Source organism: Tachyglossus aculeatus, chromosome 18 (assembly GCF_015852505.1).
Source record: "Tachyglossus aculeatus isolate mTacAcu1 chromosome 18, mTacAcu1.pri, whole genome shotgun sequence".
NCBI classification, from domain to species: domain Eukaryota; kingdom Metazoa; phylum Chordata; class Mammalia; order Monotremata; family Tachyglossidae; genus Tachyglossus; species Tachyglossus aculeatus.
In genome coordinates, this window is record NC_052083.1 from 20,059,874 (window position 1) to 20,080,304 (window position 20,431).

Here is a 20,431-nt window from a genome sequence, read left to right on the forward strand (position 1 = left end):
CTGGACATGGGTCAGTCTCATTGTTTCCAATAACACTGAAGGTGAAACCTTTGCCAGAGACCTAACACAGGAGATCAACAGACACGGAGTCTGTATTGCCTTAACAGAATGGATTCCTGAGACTGACTACTATGACACTAAGGAAGTACAAGTATTGTATCAAACGATGAATGATTTGTCAGCCAAAGTAGGCGTGGTCTATGGTGACATAGACTCCCTCCTCATGTTTAAATGGGTTGTCTGTTGGTTCGGTGTTACCGGGAAGGTTTGGGTCAACACGGCTCACTTTGATGACACTGTGAGTAATGATTATCACCTAAGGGGCAATTCTTTCAGGGGCTCTTTGTCATTCTCCATCCACTGCGATGATATGCCTCATTTTAAGGATTTCCTCCTAACAGTTAACCCTTCTAACTACCCCAATGATGTTTTTCTCAAGGTTATCTGGCAAGCGTGAATAGGCTGTGACTTTCAAGCGTCACGGCATAAAGACCTTACAAAGTAACAAAGCCTGCATGGGAAATGAGAGCTTCGCCATCCTAGGCTTACAGAGCACTGACATGGAGCTGACTGGGCTAAAGCTCATTTTGTACAGTGCTGTGTATAGGGTGGGCCGTGTGCTTCATGAAGTGCTTTGGTCCAGGTCAGAAAGGGAAATGTCTGGGACAGAGGACACAGTGGTGCCCCATCCATGGCAGGTAAGAGTCCCGCACATTCCCCTGCAGCAGAGCTTTCTCCGTGCAGTTTGCAATTTCTCTCTCTCATGCGAGTTTCTTTGTCCTTTCATCTCTCACTACACTCTCTCCGTGGCAGCTCCACCCCTTCCTGAACAGGCAGTGTCAGTTCAACGCCAGCACTGGTGGCCAGCAATACATTGATGGAATCACTCAGTCAGTCCTAAGATACGATATACTCAATTTACAAGAACCCCAGTGGGAGACGCTGAGACGAGTGAATATTGGAGAGTTTAAGCTTCAGGCACCTGAAGGAAATGATCGGATCATTAACAAAGGACACTGTGTGGGGTTTAGGATTCCACTAGGTGAGGAAAGAGACAGTTTTGAATTCTGAGGCTTTATCAAGTCAACTAAACCTTTGATCATCCCCCACCTCCCCACCTGTCCGCAAAGGGGTAGGGCCTCTGCTTCTTAGTAAGCCCCTCTTCGCCCGCTCCCACACCAATTTCTTCCGACTGGCATGAGGCAACCTTATTGACAATCTCCCAAACTCTTCCCAATCACTTCTCAATTCCCTGTGGGTGGTGCCTATGGACTTTTAACAACAGAAAGTCCAATCGCCCATCATGGAGGAGAAAGTAAGGATCTAGAAAGGGAATATTAGACGTGGATGATCACTCATTTTTAGTCTTGGGGTCTTGTCCACGAGGATAACCAGAATATGGTCCTTCCACGAGTCCTGGGGCTGCTCTCTTGGACAGAGCATCTGATTCAGTAATAATATTTCTCCTGGCCTCATAGTTCAAGTGGGGAGTGATTGGTGACTCCTCTGCCGCCCGCCTTCTATCTCTCCTTGACACTGCCAACCTCTTGCTCCACCCCACCTCGCCTCCCTCTCCTCTCTACCCAATCTTGATGATCAGATTACTGCTCCCAACTCTACCCTTTCTACTCAGGTAGACTCACTCGCTCCCCTTTCCCTTCGCCGCTCTGTTACCACTAACCCACAGCCCTGGACCACTGCCACTGTCTGCCTCCTTCGCTCCTATGCTCGAGCTGCCGAACGCTGCTGGCGAAAGTCTAAACACCATGCCAACCTCATTCACTTCAAGTTTATCCTTTCCTGCCTTAACTCAGCCCTCACCTCTGCCAGACAAAACTATTTCTCCTCCCTTATTGACACCCATGCCCATCATCCCCGTCAGCTCTTCCGTACATTCAACTCCCTTCTCAGGCCCCGGTTCCTCCCCCTCCTCCTTCCCTCACCCCCAACGCTCTGGCCTCCTACTTCATTAATAAAATTAAATCCATCAGGTCTGATCTCCCAAAAGTCACTCCCCTCCTTCTCCAACGCCCCGGCTCTCAACACTCTCCGCTACTCTCCCATCCTTCCCAGTGGTATCCTCAGAGGAGCTCTCCTCCCTCCTCTCAAGTGCTACTCCGGCCACCTGTGCTTCTGACCGCATTCCCTCTCATCTCATAAAATCTATCGCTCCATCCCTTCTCCCCTCCTTAACTTCCATCTTCAACCGCTCACTCTGCACTGGTTCCTTCCCTTCTGCCTTCAAACATGCCCATGTCTCTCCCATCTTAAAAGAACCCTCTCTTGGCAACACCTCACCTTCTAGTTATAGCCTCATCTCCCTCCTAACATTCCTTTCCAAATTCCATGAACGAGTCGTCTACACGCGCTGCCTCGAATTCCTCAACATCAACTCTCTCCTCGACCCGCTCCAGTCTCTTTTCCGTCCCCTACATTGTACGGAAACTGCCCTCTCAAAGGTCACCAATGACCTCCTGCTTGCCATATCCAACGGCTCATATTCTATCCTAATCCTCCTCGACCTCTCAGCTGCCTTCGACACTGTGGACCACCCCCTTCTCCTCAACACGCTATCCAACCTTGGCTTCACTGATTCCGTCTTCTCCTGGTTCTCCTTTTATCTCTCCGGTCGTTCATTCTCAGTCTCCTTTGCAGGCTCCTCCTCCCTCTCCCATCCCCTTACTGTGGGGGTTCCTCAAGGTTGAGTTCTTGGTCCCCTTCTGTTCTCGATCTACAATCACTCTCTTGGTGACCTCATCCGCTCCCACGGCTTCAACTATCATCTCTATGCTGATGACACCCAGATCTATATCTCTGCCCCTGTTCTCTCTCCCACCCTCCAGGCTCGCATCTCCTCCTGCCATCAGGACATCTCTATCTGGATGTCTGCCCGCCACCGAAAACTCAACATGTCCAAGACTGAACTCCTTGTCTTCCCTCCCAAGCCCTGCCCGCTCCCTGAATTTCCCATTACTGTTGACGGCACTACCATCATTTCCGTCTCACAAGCCCGCATCCTTGGTGTCATCCTCGACTCCGCTCTCTCATTCACCCCTCACATCCAAGCCGTCACTAAAACCTGCCGGTCTCAGCTGTGCAACATTGCCAAGATCCGCCCTTTCCTCTCCATCCATACCGCTACCCTGCTCATTCAAGCTCTCATCCTATCCCGTCTGGACTACTGCATCAGCCTTCTCTCTGATCTCCCATCCTCGTGTCTCTCTCCACTTCAATCCATACTTCATGCTGCTGCCCAGATTATCTTTGTCCAGAAACGCTCTGGGCATATTACTCCCCTCCTCAAAAATCTCCAGTGGCTCCCAATCAACCTACGCATCAGGCAGAAGCTCCTCACTCTCGGCTTCAAGGCTCTCCATCACCTCGCCCGCTCCTACCTCACCTCCCTTCTCTCCTTCTACAGCCCAGCCCGCACCCTCCGCTCCTCTGCCGCTAATCTCCTCACCGTGCCCCGTTCTCGCCTATCCCACCATCGACCCCCGGCCCACGTCATCCCCGGGCCTGGAATGCCCTCCCTCTGCCCCTCCGCCAAGCTGGCTCTCTTCCTCCCTTCAAGGCCCTGCTGAGAGCTCACCTCCTCCAGGAGGCCTTCCCAGACTGAGCCCCCTCCTTCCTCTCCCCCTCCTCCCTCTTTCCATACCCCCGGCCTTACCTCTTTCCCTTCCCCACAGCACCTGTATATGTGTATATATGTTTGTACGTATTTATTTCTCTATTCATGTATTTATTTAACTTGTACATATCTATTCTATTTATTGTATTTTGTAAATATGTTTTGTTTCGTTCTCTGTCTCCCCCTTCTAGACTGTGAGCCCATTGTTGGGTAGGGACCATCTTTATGTGTTGCCAACTTGTACTTCCCAAGCGCTTAGTACAGTGCTCTGCACACAGTAAGCTCTCAATAAATACGATTGATTGATTGAGTGACTACATCGTTTGGTCAATGTCTTACATTCTTACTGTCTTTGGGAAAATATTTTCCAGGGTCTCCCCTGTGGGATCCCCTAGCAATATCTGTGCTCCTACCATTTCTAACCAGAAAATCCTTGGAAAATAAAGCCAAGCAACACCCCCCCCCCCCAAAAAAAAATGACGCAAAAAAGCAACCTCAAACACACAAACTAAAGAGGAACCTATGGACCTTTTGCTATTCAGGTATACTGAGTAAATTTTCATGTCCTCACAGATGGCCTGCATTTCTCGATTCACATTTCTCTATAGGTATCCTGAGGTGGGAGTCTTCATGAGGCATTTCTATGGGGCAAAGGTTAAGGCATTTCAATTGAACATTTAATTGAGAACCAGCAGAACGTAGAGACAATTTCATGGACCTGGGTGTCAGAGGATCTGGGTTCTATCTCCAGCTCTACCACGTGCCTGTTGTGTGACCCTGGGCAAGTGACTTCACTTCTCCCTGCCTCAATATTCTCATCTGTAATATGGTGATTAAATCCTACTCCCTCCTATTTAGAATATATGCTGCAAATGGGACAAGGAATGAATCCAACTGGAGTATTTTGGATCTTCCCAAGAGCTCAGTACATTGCTTGGGAGATAGTGAGCACTTAACAAATACAATAATTATAATATTGCTATACGTAGTATTAGTATTTTTATTGTCATCACTGAAGGGGCTGTGTGCCTGAAGAGAAAGTGCCTGATCTGATTAATGTTTCTGAGGGAAAATGAACAGGTTCTAACAGTAGATTGGATGTGAGAAAGGAATTCCACTGAGGAGCTAGTGATTGTTCCTAGATTCAGAGTTTGAGGATGTCAGCCTTGTCAGTGGAACTGGGCAAGTTGGAAGGAAGGGACGCTTTAAGAAGGCCTCTTACATTGTCCTTCCCTTACTGAGGCTCAGACACCTCCTCACTCCGTGTGCAGCAAAAGCTGCCCCCCTGGATTCAGGAAAACTGCTCTGGAGAAGAAGGCTATCTGCTGCTATGATTGTATCATGTGCCCCGAGGACGAGATCTCCAACCAGACAGGTAAGGGTCTGAGGGAACCAGGCATCCAGTGGCCAGTGCACGGCTGACTGACCATATCAATAATTCTGGAATATCTAACGAATCACCATGGTGGCACACAGTAAGCGCTCAATAAATACGATTGATTGAATGAATGAATGAATGTTGAGCAAACAGCATTCGCTCCCACTGTCTTACCGTCTACACTGAATTCTATGAGCAACTAACTATAATTCTGCTTTATTATGGTGTTGGTTAAGCGCTTACTATGTGCTACTCACTGTGCTATGTGATGAGAGAGATACAAACTAATCAGATCGGACACAGTCCATGCCGCCCAGGGGGCACGTGCTCTTAATCCCCATTTAGCATAGTAAATAATGGAGGCACAGAGAAGTTAATTGACTTGCTAAAAGTCTCACGGCAGAGAAGTGGCAGACCTGGAACGTTAACTCGCATCTTTCTGATTCCAAGGCCCATGCTTTATTTACTAGGCCACACTGTTTCTCATAACGGGACTAGCTCGTAGTAAGCGCTTAACAAATACCACAATTATTATTATTATTGTCATTATTATCATTACTCATCCACATATCCAACTTTCCAATCTTATCTTCCTCCTTTATTCACTTTATTTCATGTCTGTCTCCCCATCTAGACTACAGTTCCTTCAAGGCAGAAATCATGTCTCTCAACTCTATAGTGGGGGCAAATCGATATGCATATCCCTTACAGACGCAACTCACTGTAAGAAGTGTCCTGACGATGAATATCCCAGTGAGCAGAGAGATCGCTGGCTCTCTAGAGTCATGACTTTCCTCTCCTATGACAAGCCTCTGGGGATCGTGCTGGTTTGTTCGACTCTTTCCTTCTCCCTGATCACAGCCGTGATCTTGGGGATTTTTATCCGGCAACGAGACAGGCCCATCGTCAGAGCCAACAACTGTGGCCTCAGGTATATCCGCCTCGTCTCCCTCATGTTCTCCTTCCTCTTCTCCCTCTTCTTCATCGGCTGCCCCAGAACAGCGTCCTCCCTCCTCCGACAAACTGCCTTCGTCATCATATTCTCCGTGGCCGTGGCTTCGGTGCTGGCCAAAACTATCACAGTGGTCCTGGCCATCTGGGCCACCAAGCCGGCGAGCAGGTTCCGGGGATGGATGGGTCCTCGAATATCTAACTTTGTCGTCCTCGTCTTCTCCCTGATTCAAGTGACCATCTGCGGGGTCTGGTTCGGGACCTCTCCCCCTTTAACTGAATCCAACACTCAGGCTGAGTTTGGCCACGTCGTTCTTTAGTGCAACGAGGGCTCCATCACTGCCCTCTACTGCATCCTGTGGTACATGGGCTTCCTGGCCCTGGTCAGTTTCACGGTGGCCATTCTGGCACGGAATCTGCCGGACACCTTCAACGAAGCCAGGTTCATCACGTTCAGCATGCTGGTGTTCTGCGGTATCTGGATCTCCTTCTTGCCCACCTACCTGAACACCAAGAGCAAGGCCATTGTGGCCGTGGAGATGTTCTCCATCTTGGCCTCCAGCTCTGGGCTTCTGGACTGTGTCTTTGGGCCCAAGGTCTATGTGATCCTGCTGAGGCCGGACAGGAACACCCGGGAACAGTTACTGAGGAAACCCAATATCGGCATTCAATCCCCTTGATTTTTGTCCCTTAGACTAGTGCAAAGTAAACTCATGTTCCCCTCCTTCCCCGAACGAAATTTAGGTTTTGGAGGGCCTCTATCAATCAATCAATCAATCAATCGTATTTATTGAGCGCTTACTGTGTGCAGAACACTGTACTAAGCGCTTCGGATGTACAAGTTGGCATGCTGTTCTAGTTGTTCTAACTGCTAAGATACAAGGCATTCTTAATTTTTGTATGTATATGTACTTTGGAACAGAAATCTATAAAGTTCTGTGCCATCATTAAAAAAATTACTCCTGGCTACTATCTGCTTTATTTATTCTTTAATTTAATTTATTCCTATAAAAAAGGGTACAATCGTTATTCATGTTAGTACAGGAAGCTAAGTTTCTGCTTCCAAAATGGCCCTCACAACTCAGTCGCTGAGAGCTGCTTTTTGATTCTTCGATTATACCGCTACCATAGATTTGGAGAAGGTGAGTTGATGTTCGCTCTAGATCCATACATCTTTCAAATCCCACTGAGAGTCCATGACATCCTATGATTTCTTTCCTTTTCATTTCCTTTCCTGGGGTTGCCACTGTCTGCTGCTAATTGCTTCTGATTTATTTCTCATCTCGAAAGTCTGTCCTCCCCAACCTAAACAGTGGGACCTTTGGGACCTCCGGTCTGTGTCTTAATCTGTTCATTCATATTTATGCTTGTTTTTTAATCCCAACTCGTTACGAAGAATCGCTCTTACCCCACGCAAATGTTTAATAAATACCATTACTACACTAGCTGATCTTCATTTCATTTCTTCAGTTCCTGTCGTCTTCCTTCAAACTACCTGTACAGCAGTGTTCTGACTAATCTGTTCATATCCATTCTCTTCCCATTCCCCCACCCCCCATACCTTATTGATATTGCCATTATTGGTAATAGTGAGATCGTATTCATATATATGGGAATGTGGCTGAGATAAGAATGAGTGAATTCTAATAAATGATCTAACACTTTGTTACATTATATGAGGCTGTGGTTAGTGATGCATTCAAATCATAGTTTCAACGCTCCTAGTTCATAACCTATTGAGATGTCAATTGAAATTTTCTCAAATGATGCAAACATTACTGGACATTTCATATCAAATTTCAAGGAGGAAGCAATTATCCAGGCATCAGGGGGTCCGTTCCTTGGGCTTGAGGCATAATAACTACTTTTGTCTGAGCCGGGAATTGAACACAAGAACTCTGACTCCAAAGCCCATGCTCTTTCCACTGAGCCACGCTGCTTCTCTGTGAGGTGGTATGGGTGCAGGAAGAGAAAAGCAGAAACAGCAGGCATCTTGCCTGCCACAGATTTTGAATGAGTTTATACTTTTATATCACTCGCAAATGTTTTCCCTGAAGCAGAGGTTTTCTAAAAAAATCCCCAAAACTTTGAGTGCCGTCTGCGGTGCCTAATGGTCTTGATGCCCTTCTCATATGCCAGGAAAGAACGGAAAACTATGGTATTTCTGGACGACGGACAGTAACCAACCCCTTTATGCTCTGGGCCCGGAGCTGATCAATCAGTGGTATTAACTGAGTGCTTTCCGTTCAGGTGTGGTGTCTCAATCAGTGGAATTAGTTGAGAGCTTACTGTTCAGGTTTGGTGACTAAATTTGCCCGGCATGTTGCTGTGACGTTATTTTCTAAGGGCACCTGCTGGAGCAGTTACTGTTCTTTTTCTGCGGCATTGTTGAAGGGAGCAGGATCCAGAAAACTGGATCTCAATAGTGCTAACATATGAACCATGACTCTCGGTAGGTTCTGGAGACCGTACTCACGAAAACCTGGATTCCATGCCTCCATAGGGGATCAAAGAGGGTCTCCCACAGAAGTCCTAAATGTGTGTCAGGCACTCTGTATGCATACGTGATTCGAAAAATTCTTGAAAAGAGCTGTTTCACCAGCCTCACCTGGTTTGCAAGTGACAATTTCCATAGTAGCCGCAGCTAGATTCATTCAGGTGAACCTTCTGGTTCTACCCAGCTCTCTCTTGAACCCCGCCTTGGGATAGATTTAGTAGTTAAAACATTCCAGTAGACACCCAAATGCAAGTTTGGAGGACGGTAGATAAAGGCAGGAATTATCAGTTGCACACAAAGTGAGGCTAATGAAGTAACCTTTAAAATCCCCACAAAAGACTCCCAGTTAAAAAGGCAGGGATTCCCAGAGAAACTAGCTAGAAGATACATCACATTCTCAGGAAAGCAAGTTAAAATTCCTTCCGATGTAGTTTTTGAGGTCTGTAACCTGAATTTAAATGCCCTCTGGAGTTTTCCAGTTTTCATCAATGACTGCTTTAGTACACCCCATTATTATCTTTTGGCATAAATCTTTGACTGTAAATTTGTAAATTTCGAAAGTTCTTCACTTCCAGAGAGAAAGCCTTCCTTTCACCTTAGACTATTATGTTAGCATCCCACCTCCATCCAGACGGTTGGTGGTGTCTGCACATTCATTCCACAGCATGGTGAAAGGGATCTTGCTTCTTTTCCTCGCTTTGTTGGGTGTCGGTTGGACCAAGCCATTTGGGGACGAGAGTAAGAGTGGGAGAAAATTCCATTTACTGGAACCAGGGATGTGATGCTGTATCAGATCATACCGGCTCCACTTCTGATCCTCTGGGTGTCCCCAGAGTGAAAAAGGAGGGGTGCGGGGAAGGAGGAAGACTTATTGTGTCCTTAGGCAGCTGGAAAAAAAGCATGAACCCAGGTGCAGGTCTTCTCGACAGAGACAATCCCGAGAGTGAATCAGAGCACGGGGACTGTGCTGGTCTCTGCTTGAGCAGAAGGGAGGGGAGGGAGGGGAAAGGGGAAACAATTATGCCCCGTCCCTATCAGGGAAAATTGGAGCCTGTGAAAGGTTCCTCACACAGTATCAGCCCAGATCCTATAAAAGCTCTCTGAACCGCTCTTCGCTGGGGCTGGCTAGGACTCAGACTGTTTGCCTGGGCGAGTCTGTTTCTGAGTCTGTGCCTCCTCCCTTAAGGGGACGTTATAGCTGGCAGGAGGCATCCCTTTTGAATGGGACCGGAGCATCCAGGTGGTCTGGGGCTCAGCATCATCCTCAGCTCAGGGGAGGCTCAGGGCTACAGCTCTGGGAGCAGGAGACGCGGTCCTGATGCTGCTGAGGCAGGTCTTGCTTCTTTGCTCATGGCTCCTGATGCCAGCTGTCTCTATGTCGGGTAGCCAATGCTCCTTGCGCAGGGACTACTCACGGAGCTACTACACAGATGGGGACCTGGTGATTGGAGCTGTCCTAGCTCTGAATGTGTTTGAGGGATATCTACCAGAATTCAACAGATATCCCTTTTGGCTTGATAAGACATATGCGTAAGTGTCATTTGTGCTGCTAAAATATCAGTGTGATGTTTTGATTGTATAGGGATGAACAGGGATGTATTTGCGTTCTCCGAGAGACGGAGGGATTGGGTCAGGCTTTGCCACTGTCACGATTGCTGTTTTCCCTGTCACCTTTGCCGAGCGGTCTCCCTACTCCCTTGTCTCTTTACCTGCTGCTCTTCCCGCTGCCTTCCACGGGTCTGATTGATATGTAGTGCCAGAGAGGAGGTAGCAGTTAATTATGGCTCTTTCAGAATACCCCAGGGCCCCTTGCGTAGTTAGGCAGAGATTGCTTTGCTCTCTCTTCCCGCAAAGACAAGCTCAATGAGCACAAAATGCAGCCCACACCCTCCTCAGCCTCGTACTTCTCAGGTCCTAATATCCCTCATCCCTGATGTTCCCAGTCCCCAGGTCTCATTCCCTAACCTCCAAGCCTTCGACCCCACTCCAAAAACACCTGGAACATAATTGTGAGAATTTTCTCCCCTCTTCCTTATAGCCACATTTCCAAACATAACCAGCACGTCCTGGCCCTGGTGTTTGCCGTAGAGCAGATCAACAAAGACCCCAGCCTCCTGCCCAACGTCTCCTTGGGATTCCACATCTCCGACAATTTATTCAGGGAGAAGCTGGCCGTGGAGCAGTCTCTGGTCCTGCTCTCGGGCGCGGGCCGGACAGTTCCCAATTACAGCTGCGAGGGGCGGCATAAATTGGTGGCCGTCATCGGGGGAATCAGGTCTACCTTGTCCGTTGCCATGGCCAACGTCATCGGATTCCACAAGTTCCCCCAGGTAGGTAATCTCTGCTTCGTCCTAATCACTGTCCTAATGCACTAGATGTCCCCTCAATCTCTCCCCCAACACCCAGCTCTGGAAACAGCTACTTCTCTGGGAGAATGTCTCCAGATTCCCATAGCTGTGTTGTCAGGAACATCCTCTGCCTGATCTGCAGAGAGGGATTCGGAAATCTCAGTTTGTTTCTCTGATAGGTTCGAGGTTTCCTGCCTTTCCTCTGCTCCTTTGGTTCAAGAATTTGTTGTGTGATGATTCTGGTGTGAAATATTTGTGTTCTTGGTAGGCAGGGACAGCCTAAAGAGGGAGAAACTGGAAAACCCTTTTCTGTGCTGGAGTCCTGGTCCCTCAGCCTTTCCTCCGGGGGTTGGGGAACAGAGCAGCGGTACCCACTGAGCCTTGTGCTGTTCTGTTGTGCAGAAGGAGATAGAAAGTGGGGTCTTGTCTTTTCGCTACGCATCCTCGTGTGGGGAAAAGTGACTGGTCCCTCTATTTTGGTGGCCACGGAGGGAATTTCTTCAGCAGAATATGAAGAACCGAGGGTTCCAAGGTGCAATAACCCTCCAGCGGTGACTGGGCCCGCAGTGACCTGAGGGTGAGCATGTTCCTGAGAGGGAGATGGACTGGCTTTTTGTCCTCCAGGCCCTGGCCTGACTCTGTCATCTCTCCAATTGGGGCCAATGACTGGCACGAGATCAGAAATTAATCAGGGTGGGAAGATCATGAATAAAGCCAAACCTGGGATTTGCAGCGTGTACTGTTGAGAAATGGGAAGCGGGGAAGAGTAGGGATTTTGGCAGGCTGATTTGTACCGGGAAACCTGAGCTCTCTGGTTAAGGAATGTCAAAGCTTTCTGGTGTGAAATGATGCACTGGAAATCTTGGTGAATATGGAGAGCAATCAGAATGGGGTGCCATTTTTCTTCCTTGATCTAACTCAGCCCAATGCCATTTTGCTGTATGCCCTGTAACTTCAGTGACAGTATTTCAATGATCAAATACAGGGACTCCCTCTTGTACTGCTCTTCTTTTAAAGAGCTTTTCACGATGACCCCATGACATTTTAATACTAGTCATTAGTGGTACTAGTAATAGAGCAATCACATGTAAATTAAGTGTGTGTGTGTGTGGAGGGGGTTAATATATGACGCATGTGTTAACGTATAGCTAATCAAAATCATGAATTTGAGTGATCACATATGTTAATAAACAATGTTAATTAGAAAATGCATTAATTATATTTCTTGTCATTTTCACTGTTTTTCAACGCTATATGTATTTTTCTTGATAGGTATGGGGTAACCTTGGGGAGGCCTAGATCTTTTTAAAATTATTTCCTATGGGACATTATACTTGGTTTATGTTCTTTTACTTGAAACAGAATTTTCTTTAAACAAATTAAAAATGCTAACTGGGTGAAGCAATGCATATCAATATGCTGCATAACAAAGGGATCTTCCTGCAATCCAGTTCTTAGCATGTCGATATTCTACTATGTGGTTCAAAATCCAAATATTTGAACGATTACTGAGCTTCGTTGTCTCCCATCCAGATCACCTACGGCCCCTTTGATGCCTCCCTGAGGGAGCCGGTGCAGTTCCCCTCTCTCTACCAAGTGGCCCTCAGAGACACCGCTCAGCAGCAGGGAATAGTCCGGTTGTTGGTGCATTTTGGCTGGACCTGGGTCAGCCTGATAGTCTCCAATAACATTCAAGGTGAAATATTCACCCGGGACATGACACAGGAGATGAGCAGACACGGTGTCTGTGTGGCCTTAACAGAAAGAATCCCTGAAACTGACTATTATGGCACAAGACACGTACAAATATTGAATCAAAAGATGAATGATTTGTCGACCAATGTGGCCGTTGTCTACGGTGACATCGACTCCCTCATCATGTTTAAATGGGTTGTCAGTTGGTTTGGTGTTACCGGGAAGGTTTGGGTCAACACGGCTCATTTTGATGACACCGTCAGTAATGATTACCAGTCATATAAAAATTCCTTCATAGGTTCTTTGTCATTTTCTGTCCACATGGATGGTGTGCCTGGATACCAAGATTTCCTCCGAGCAGCTAAACCTTCAAAGTACCCCAATGATGTTTTTCTTAAGGATTTCTGGCAAGCCCGAATAGGCTGTGTCTTTAAAGCTTCCCAAGATACTGAACACGCACGGGTGACTACCTGCAATGGAAATGAGAGCTTTGACATCCTAAACTTGCTTAGCACTGACATGAAGCTGACAGGGCTGAAACACAATTTGTACAGCGCTGTGTATAGTGTGGCATGCTCGCTCCATGAAATGCTTTTGTCCAGGTCAGAAATGCAAACGTCTGGGCCAGAGGAAACAATGGTACCCCCTCCGTGGCTGGTAAGATTCCCCCACAGTCCTCTATGGCAGAACTCCCTCCGGGCAGTTTGAAACTACTCTTTACATGTGCTCTTTCACCTCTCACTATACTCGCTCTCTCTGGTAGCTCCACTCCTTCCTGAGACAGAAACCGTTCAACGTCAGCATTGGGGACCATCAAGATATTTATGGAAGCACTGAATCAGTCCCGAGTTATGATATATTGAATTTACAGACATACAATTTTCTCGAGTGCCTGCGAGTGAAGGTCGGAGAGTTTAAACCTCAGGCATCTATGGGAAATGATTTGATCATTAATGAGGAGGCCATTGTATGGAACTCAGGATTCTATCAGGTGAGGAAAGCAACAGTTTTGAGTGTGAAGGCATTGTCAGTCCAGCTAAATCCTCCAGCTGTCCACTAAGCTGCCCCTGGCTAAAAACTTCTCCTTCCCCTCTCGCACACTATTTCTTCTGATGTGCACCTGGTCTCTCCAAAACCCTTCCCCTATCGCCTCTCAGTCCACTGGGGATTTAGCTTATGGAATTTCCCATACCATAGCTGTAGCAAAAGAAAACTTCAGTCAACTGAAGCGTGCTTTGAATAAATTCATAGACCAGTGGCCCATGATGAAGGGGAAGTTAAGGATGTAGAAGGAGAATATTAGAAGTTAATGATCATTCCTCTTTAACCATGAAGATCTGTATCCAGGAGGACAATGTGGTCCATCTGTGAGTCCTGGTGCTGCTGTCCGGTTGAGTATGATTCAGTAATGACATTTCTCCCTGGCCACGTGGTTCAAGTGTGGAGAAATGATATAGTAGACCAAGGGCCTGAGAGCTAGAGGACCTGGGTTCTAATCCTGCCTCAACTACCTGTCTGCTGTGTGACCTTGGGCAAGTCATTTAACTTCTCTGAGTCTCAGATACCTCATCTGAAAAATGGGTATCAAGACTATGAACCCCATGTCGGACGTGGACTGTGTCCAAACTGATTATGTTGAATCTGCCCCGGTGCTTAGTACAGAGTCTGGTACGTACTAAGTATTAAACAGATACTGTTTTTTGAAATGCCGTGGAAAATGTGTAATCATTAGAGGTTTTGAAGAGAGGGGACATGTGTTGTGAATGGCATTTCCCTTCAATCGTGATAGGATGAGCTTTTGAACCTAGGAAGGGGCTGTTTTGTTGGAGAGAAAGGGCCTTGATGTGAGATTTATTTTAAGAAAAATCAATTGGTTCTGCCAGTCAATTGGATATGAGAGAAGGATGGCAGTGAGGAGATGAGACAGAATCCAAGATTCTGGGTTTGGGAATGTCAGCGCTGTCAGCGGACATAGGCCAGCTGGGAGGAGGGGAGCATTTCAGAGGGACTTCTTATGTTGTCCTATTCTATCTCAATGCTCAGACCCCTCAGTCAACGTGCAGTGAGAGCTGCCTCCCTGGATTCCAGAAAACAGCTCGGGAGAGGAAGGCCATCTGCTGCTATGATTGTACCCCGTGCCCCAAGGGTGAGATCTCCAACCAGACAGGTAGGCGTCCGCAGGGAACCAAGCATCCAGTGGCCTGGGCACTGCTGACTGCCTTTATCAATAACTCTGGAATTTCTATTCAATCACCACGGTGTCTGTTTGGGCACACCAACTTAACTCGCACCCTCTGGCTCTCTAAACTGAATTCTAGAGAGCAACGATGAAGATTCCATATTTTTAAATTAACATTTGTTAAGCACTCTCTATATGCCAAGTACTGTATAATAATAATTATTATTATTATCATAACTAATCTAATTTCTTCTACACCTTGGGTTAGAAACAATCTAATCAGGTTTAATAAACACAGTTCATGTCCCACATGGGGCTCACAGTCTTAATCCCATATTACAATTGAGGAAACTGGTGCACAGATAAATCCAGTCACTTGCCCCATTTTACACAGAAGGCAAGTGGCAGAGACAGAATTAAAACCCACGTCTTCTGGCTCTCTAACCATTAGGCCATGCCGCTTCTCATAGAGTGCTGCAACTGAAAGCAGCACAGATGTATCAGCCTGCCCCTAACGTCAAGGCCATAATGGGCATAAATCATATACCTAATTTCCCTCTAAATTCTCCCCATCCCTAACTTTCACATCACTGTTGACAACTCCACGGCCTCTCTGCCAAATGATCAATTAATCAATCAATCAATGGTATTGTTTGAGAGTTGACTGTTTGCACCACACTGTAGTCACCACTTGGGGGAGTAATATAAAATAGAATTTGTCGACGCAGTTCCGGGCCTTCCCGACAAGAAGCGTTCAGTCTACAAGGGAAGATGGACATGAAAATAAATTACAGATGGGGAAAATTTTAGAACCCAAGGATATGGCCGTAAGTGCCGTGGGGCTGGGAATGGGGTAATATCGCAGCCCTGGAGTAATCTTTCATTCTGTCCCCAAATCCAAGCCCTCTGAAACTTCTGCCAATTCTTCCTCAGGAACATGCCAAAGAAATGCCCCTTCATTTCCACCTTATAGCCAGGATCCTGGAATCAGAATCTAATGGCTCACTTGCCAATCATTGTCATCCTCGAGACTGTAAACTTGTGATGGTCAGGGAACGTGCCTTCTAATTCTGTTGCATTGAACTCTCCCAAGAACTTAGTACAGTGCTCTGCACCTAGTAAGCGCTCAATAAATACAGTTGATTAATCAATTATTGGCATTTACGGAGCGTTTAAAAGGTACAGAGCACTGTACTATGGTCCTGGGAGAGTCCAATACAAAAGTATTAACAGACATGTTTCCTGCACACAACGAGCTGTAATTCCCTCTCTTCTGGCCTCCTGGCTTCCAGTCTTCTCGCAATCCAGTCTAGTTTATATCGGTGGCAGCAGTACACCTCACCTTTTCTGTCTTATAATAATAATGATAATAATGACAACAACACTAGTAGTGGCATTTGTTAAACTCCTTCCATTTGCCAAATAAAGTGCTAAACGCTGAAGTAATCCATTAGACACTGTTTTTGTGTCACATGGGGATCCCAGTCTAATGGGGAGGTAGAACAGGTATTCAATCCCAATTTTACAGAAGAGGAAACTGAGGAACAGAGGAGGTCTCGCAGCAGGCAAGTGGTGGAGTTGGGATTAAGACACAGTTTTACTAAATTCTTGTTCTGTGGTTTTTCCACTAGCCTTTTCCTGTTCAAACTCGCTTTTATATTTCTCTAGCAGATCAGCTCTGGTTCCTTCCCATTTTACATTTCTGAGGGTGTAGGGATAATCAACTTACCATACTGTTTCTGTTTGAGTTTGTTTCTGAACGTGAAAAACTGCCTGGTGCTGAACAGCACGCTCTTGACCATCGGATTTAAGGAGTCTTAGTTCTCTCCCTCTTACTTAAATATTGTCTTTTCACACTATACTCCATCTTCCACACGCTGTTTCTCTCAAACTAAACGACTTTTTTTCCTCTTTTTTATTTACGGCATTTGTTCAGTGCTTACTATGTGTCAAATGCTGTTCTAAATTCTGGGAGTGTAAATACAAGTTAATCAGGTTGGCCTCATTCCCATTTCTCTTGTAGACTGTAAGCTCCTAGAAGGCAGGGAGAGCGTCTGCCAACTCTACTTACTGTATTGTACTTTCCCATGCACTTTAGTACCCTGCTCTGCAAACAGAAATTGCTCAATAGGATTGATGGATTGATCTCACTTCTGATTCCTTCCTCATGCCCTTGTTCCCCTCTGGAACACTTTTCTCCTTCAAATCTGTCCAATCTCAACTCCTTTCTTATGCAAAACCCTTCTCGAATCTCTCCCCATCACCTACAGGAAGTCTTTCCAGATTATGTTTCCTTTGCCTGTTGTCCCATCTAGAATTTTAAAATGTAATCACACCCACCCTAATAAATTTGCATTCATACTTAAACCTAGTAATTATGCACTTACTGACCCTATTATTTAAGCACCTTACTCATCCACATAGCCATCTTTCCATTCCTGTCTTCCTCTTTTCTGTACTTAATTTCATGTTTGTCTCCCCACTTAGACTACAGTTCCTTGAAGGCAGGAATCATGTCTCCTAACTCTTTTGTGGGGGCAAATTGTTATGTAGGACTTTTCCTTTCAGACGCGGCTCATTGTTCGAAGTGCCTTGATGATGACTATTCCAATGAGCAGAGAGATGACTGTCTCCCCAGAGTCACGATTTTTCTCTCTTTCGACGAGCCACTGGGGATTGTCCTGGTTTCTACAGCTCTTTCCTTCTCCCTGATTACAGTCCTGACCTTGGGGATCTTTATCAAGTACCGGGACACGCCCATCGTCAGAGCCAACAACCGCGGCCTCAGCTACGTCCTCCTCGTGTCCCTCACGCTCTCCTTCCTCTGCTCCCTCATCTTCATCGGCCGTCCCAGTACAGCGTCCTGCCTCCTCCGACAAACTGCCTTCGGGATCATATTCTCCGTGGCCGTGGCTTCGGTGCTGGCCAAAACCATCACAGTGGTCCTGGCCTTCCGGGCCACCAAGCCAGGGAGTAGGTTCCGGGGATGGATGGGTCCCCGAATATCTACCTTTGTCGTCCTCATCTGCTCCCTGATCCAAGTGACCATCTGCGGGGTCTGGTTGGGGACCGCTCCCCCTTTCGCTGACTTCAACACACAAGCTGAATTTGGCCACATTGTTCTTGAGTGCAACGAGGGCTCCATCACTGCATTCTCCTGCGTCCTGGGCTACATGGGCTTCCTGTCCCTGGTCAGCTTCACGGTGGCTTTTCTGGCACGGAATCTGCCGGACACCTTCAACGAGGCCAAGTTCATCACGTTCAGCATGCTGTTGTTCTGCAGCGTCTGGATCTCTTTCCTGCCCACCTACCTGAGCACCAAGGGCAAGGCCATGGTGGCCGTGGAGATCTTCTCCATCTTGGCCTCCAGCGCTGGGCTCCTGGGATGTATCTTTGGACCCAAGGTCCATGTGATCTTGCTGAGGCCAGAAAGGAATACCCGGGACCAGTTATTGAGGAAACCCAATTGTATTAACAAATTTACATGACAATTGTTCCCGAGGCCAGGGCAAAGTAAGCTCCTTTGCCTCCTCTTCCTCATAGAACTTCATACCATCTAATGCCTCCATTTTCTTTTAATTCTGGAAAGTGATTGAATTCCTTGTACTGGCAGTTTTTTCTTATCAGTTTTAATGATGTGGCTTCGTTGAACTTCCTGTTTGGATGGTTCATTCATTCACTCAATCGTATTTACTGAGCTCTTACTGTGTGCAGAGCACTGTACTAAGTGCTTGGAAAGTATAATTCGGCAACAAATACTACTCATAATACTTTGGAGAAGTGCACTCTCACATAACAACACTTGGATCTGTGTTGCTTGTTCCAATAAAGCCTCTGTGGTGTTCCTACCCAGAGTGCTTTCCTGTTCTTTGGTTGTATGGGCAACTTGGATTTGGAGTCGGTGAGCTAATGGTCCCTCCAGCGGCAAGTCTAACTGTAGTGATGCATGCTTCTTTCAACTCCCTCTGAAGTACCCATCATGAGATGACATAGTTTAGGCCTTGGGAGCATCCATTATTCTTAAATTTTCTTATATTTTGGGAGGTGGACGATAGTAAGAGTCTTTGCACTCTGAAACTAAGCACTTTTATTGCATTATTTAGTTTTCAGGTTCCATGGGATTTGAAGGGTTTTTCCAGATTTTGCCACCACTACTGACCCAAGCAATGAAGTGTCTCAATTTGATCAGGTAGATAGGGCTTGGAACCAATTTGACAAGCCTTTCTAGATCCTCATATATATTTTCTTCATTCCCTTCCCTATTGAATATCAATGTCAGAACAAACATGCTAATGATGGTAACAAGATACCTTCACTGAATGTTTACTGCTATATTGTACTCTCCCAAGCAATGCTCTGCACACAGTAAGTGCTCAGTGAATACGATTGAATGAATGAATGAATACAGGAAGAGACCTTTTGATCTTACTGGGCTACTAGCAGTAATTCCACACTGACTGCATATCCCTTTCATATACAGTCACTTCTTATTACTTTTTCCTCCTATCCTGTCCCTATCAGATGTCACCAGCATCCCTGATTTATCCTCTCTACTGCTCCTCATCTCACCTATCCTCAGCCTATTGTCCCTTCTTTCATTCATTCAATCATATTTATTGAGTACGTTCTGTGAGCAGAACACTGTACTAAATGCTTGGGGGAGTACAATGCAACAGTAAAAGGACACACTCCCTGTCCACAACGAGCTTACAGTCTAGAGTGGGGGAGACAGACATTAATATAAATAAACGAATTACAGATATTTACCTAAGTGATGCGGGTCTGGGAGGAGGGAGGAAGAAAGGAAACAAGTCAAGACAATGCGGAAGGAAATGAGAGAAGAGAAAAGTGGGGGCTTAGTCAGGGAAAGACTCTTGGAGGAAGTGTGTCTTCAGTAAGACTTTGAAGTGGGGGAGAGTAATTGACTCTCAGATTTGAGAAGGGAGTGCGTTCCAGGCCAGAGGCAGGACACGGGAGAAGGGTTGGTGGCTAGATAGACAAGACTGAGGCACAGTGAGAAGGTTAGCATTAGAGGAGCAAAGTGTATGGGCTGGGTTTTAGGAAGAGAGGAGCAAGATGAGGTAAGAGGTGGAAAGGTGACTGAGTGCTTTAGAGCCAACTGTGAGGAGGTTTTTTTTGATGCAAGGATGGATGGGCAACCACTGTGGTTTCTGAGTGGGGTGACATATCTTGAACGTTTCTGTAGAAAAATGCACCAGGAATCAGGAAGAAGTATGGACTGTAGTGGGGAGAGTCAGGAGGCTGGGAGGTCAGCAAGGAGGCTGATGCCATAATCCAGAAGGGATAGGATGAGTGACTATATTAACGTGGTAGCAGTTTGGCTAGAAAGGAATGGGTAGATTTTAGTGTTGTTGTGAAGGTGGGAGTGACAGGATTTAGTGTTGGACTGAAAGTATAGGTTGACTGAGAGAGATGGATCAAGGATAATGCCAAGTTTACTGGCTTCCTTTCCCCTTCTCCTGGAAGTCCTATAGTGGGAGTGTCTCCATCAACTCACCCAGCCTAAAGGTCTCATTTTTTCTGTTCTTTATCATCAGATCGGCCTTACTTGTATAACCTGTAACTTTTGATCTCTTAATCATAGCCACCCATAATTGTCATTTTGGATAGTCCTACACACAGACAGGAAGTCAGAAAGGTGTCTGCCCATTTTCTGGCCTACCCACTTCAAAGGAAAGCCTAATAACACAAGGAGCCAGGCTCTGTCTAAGAGGATGGTAAGAAGGAAAAC

General features: G+C 46.4%; 1 protein-coding gene and 1 pseudogene across 1 annotated transcript; both read left to right on the plus strand.

The window, feature by feature from the left end:
* The first annotated feature begins 166 nt into the window (after positions 1–166).
* Positions 167–8,386, plus strand: LOC119940017 (annotated as a pseudogene).
* Positions 8,387–8,402: 16 nt separating this feature from the next.
* Positions 8,403–18,167, plus strand: LOC119940018 (vomeronasal type-2 receptor 26-like). Its single transcript, XM_038760092.1, has 7 exons — positions 8,403–8,412; positions 9,663–9,987; positions 10,496–10,787; positions 13,026–13,157; positions 13,264–13,491; positions 14,544–14,667; positions 17,248–18,167. The coding sequence occupies exons 1-7, from the start codon at positions 8,403–8,405 to the stop codon at positions 18,165–18,167; spliced, it is 2,031 nt and encodes a 676-aa protein (XP_038616020.1).
* Positions 18,168–20,431: the final 2,264 nt, after the last annotated feature.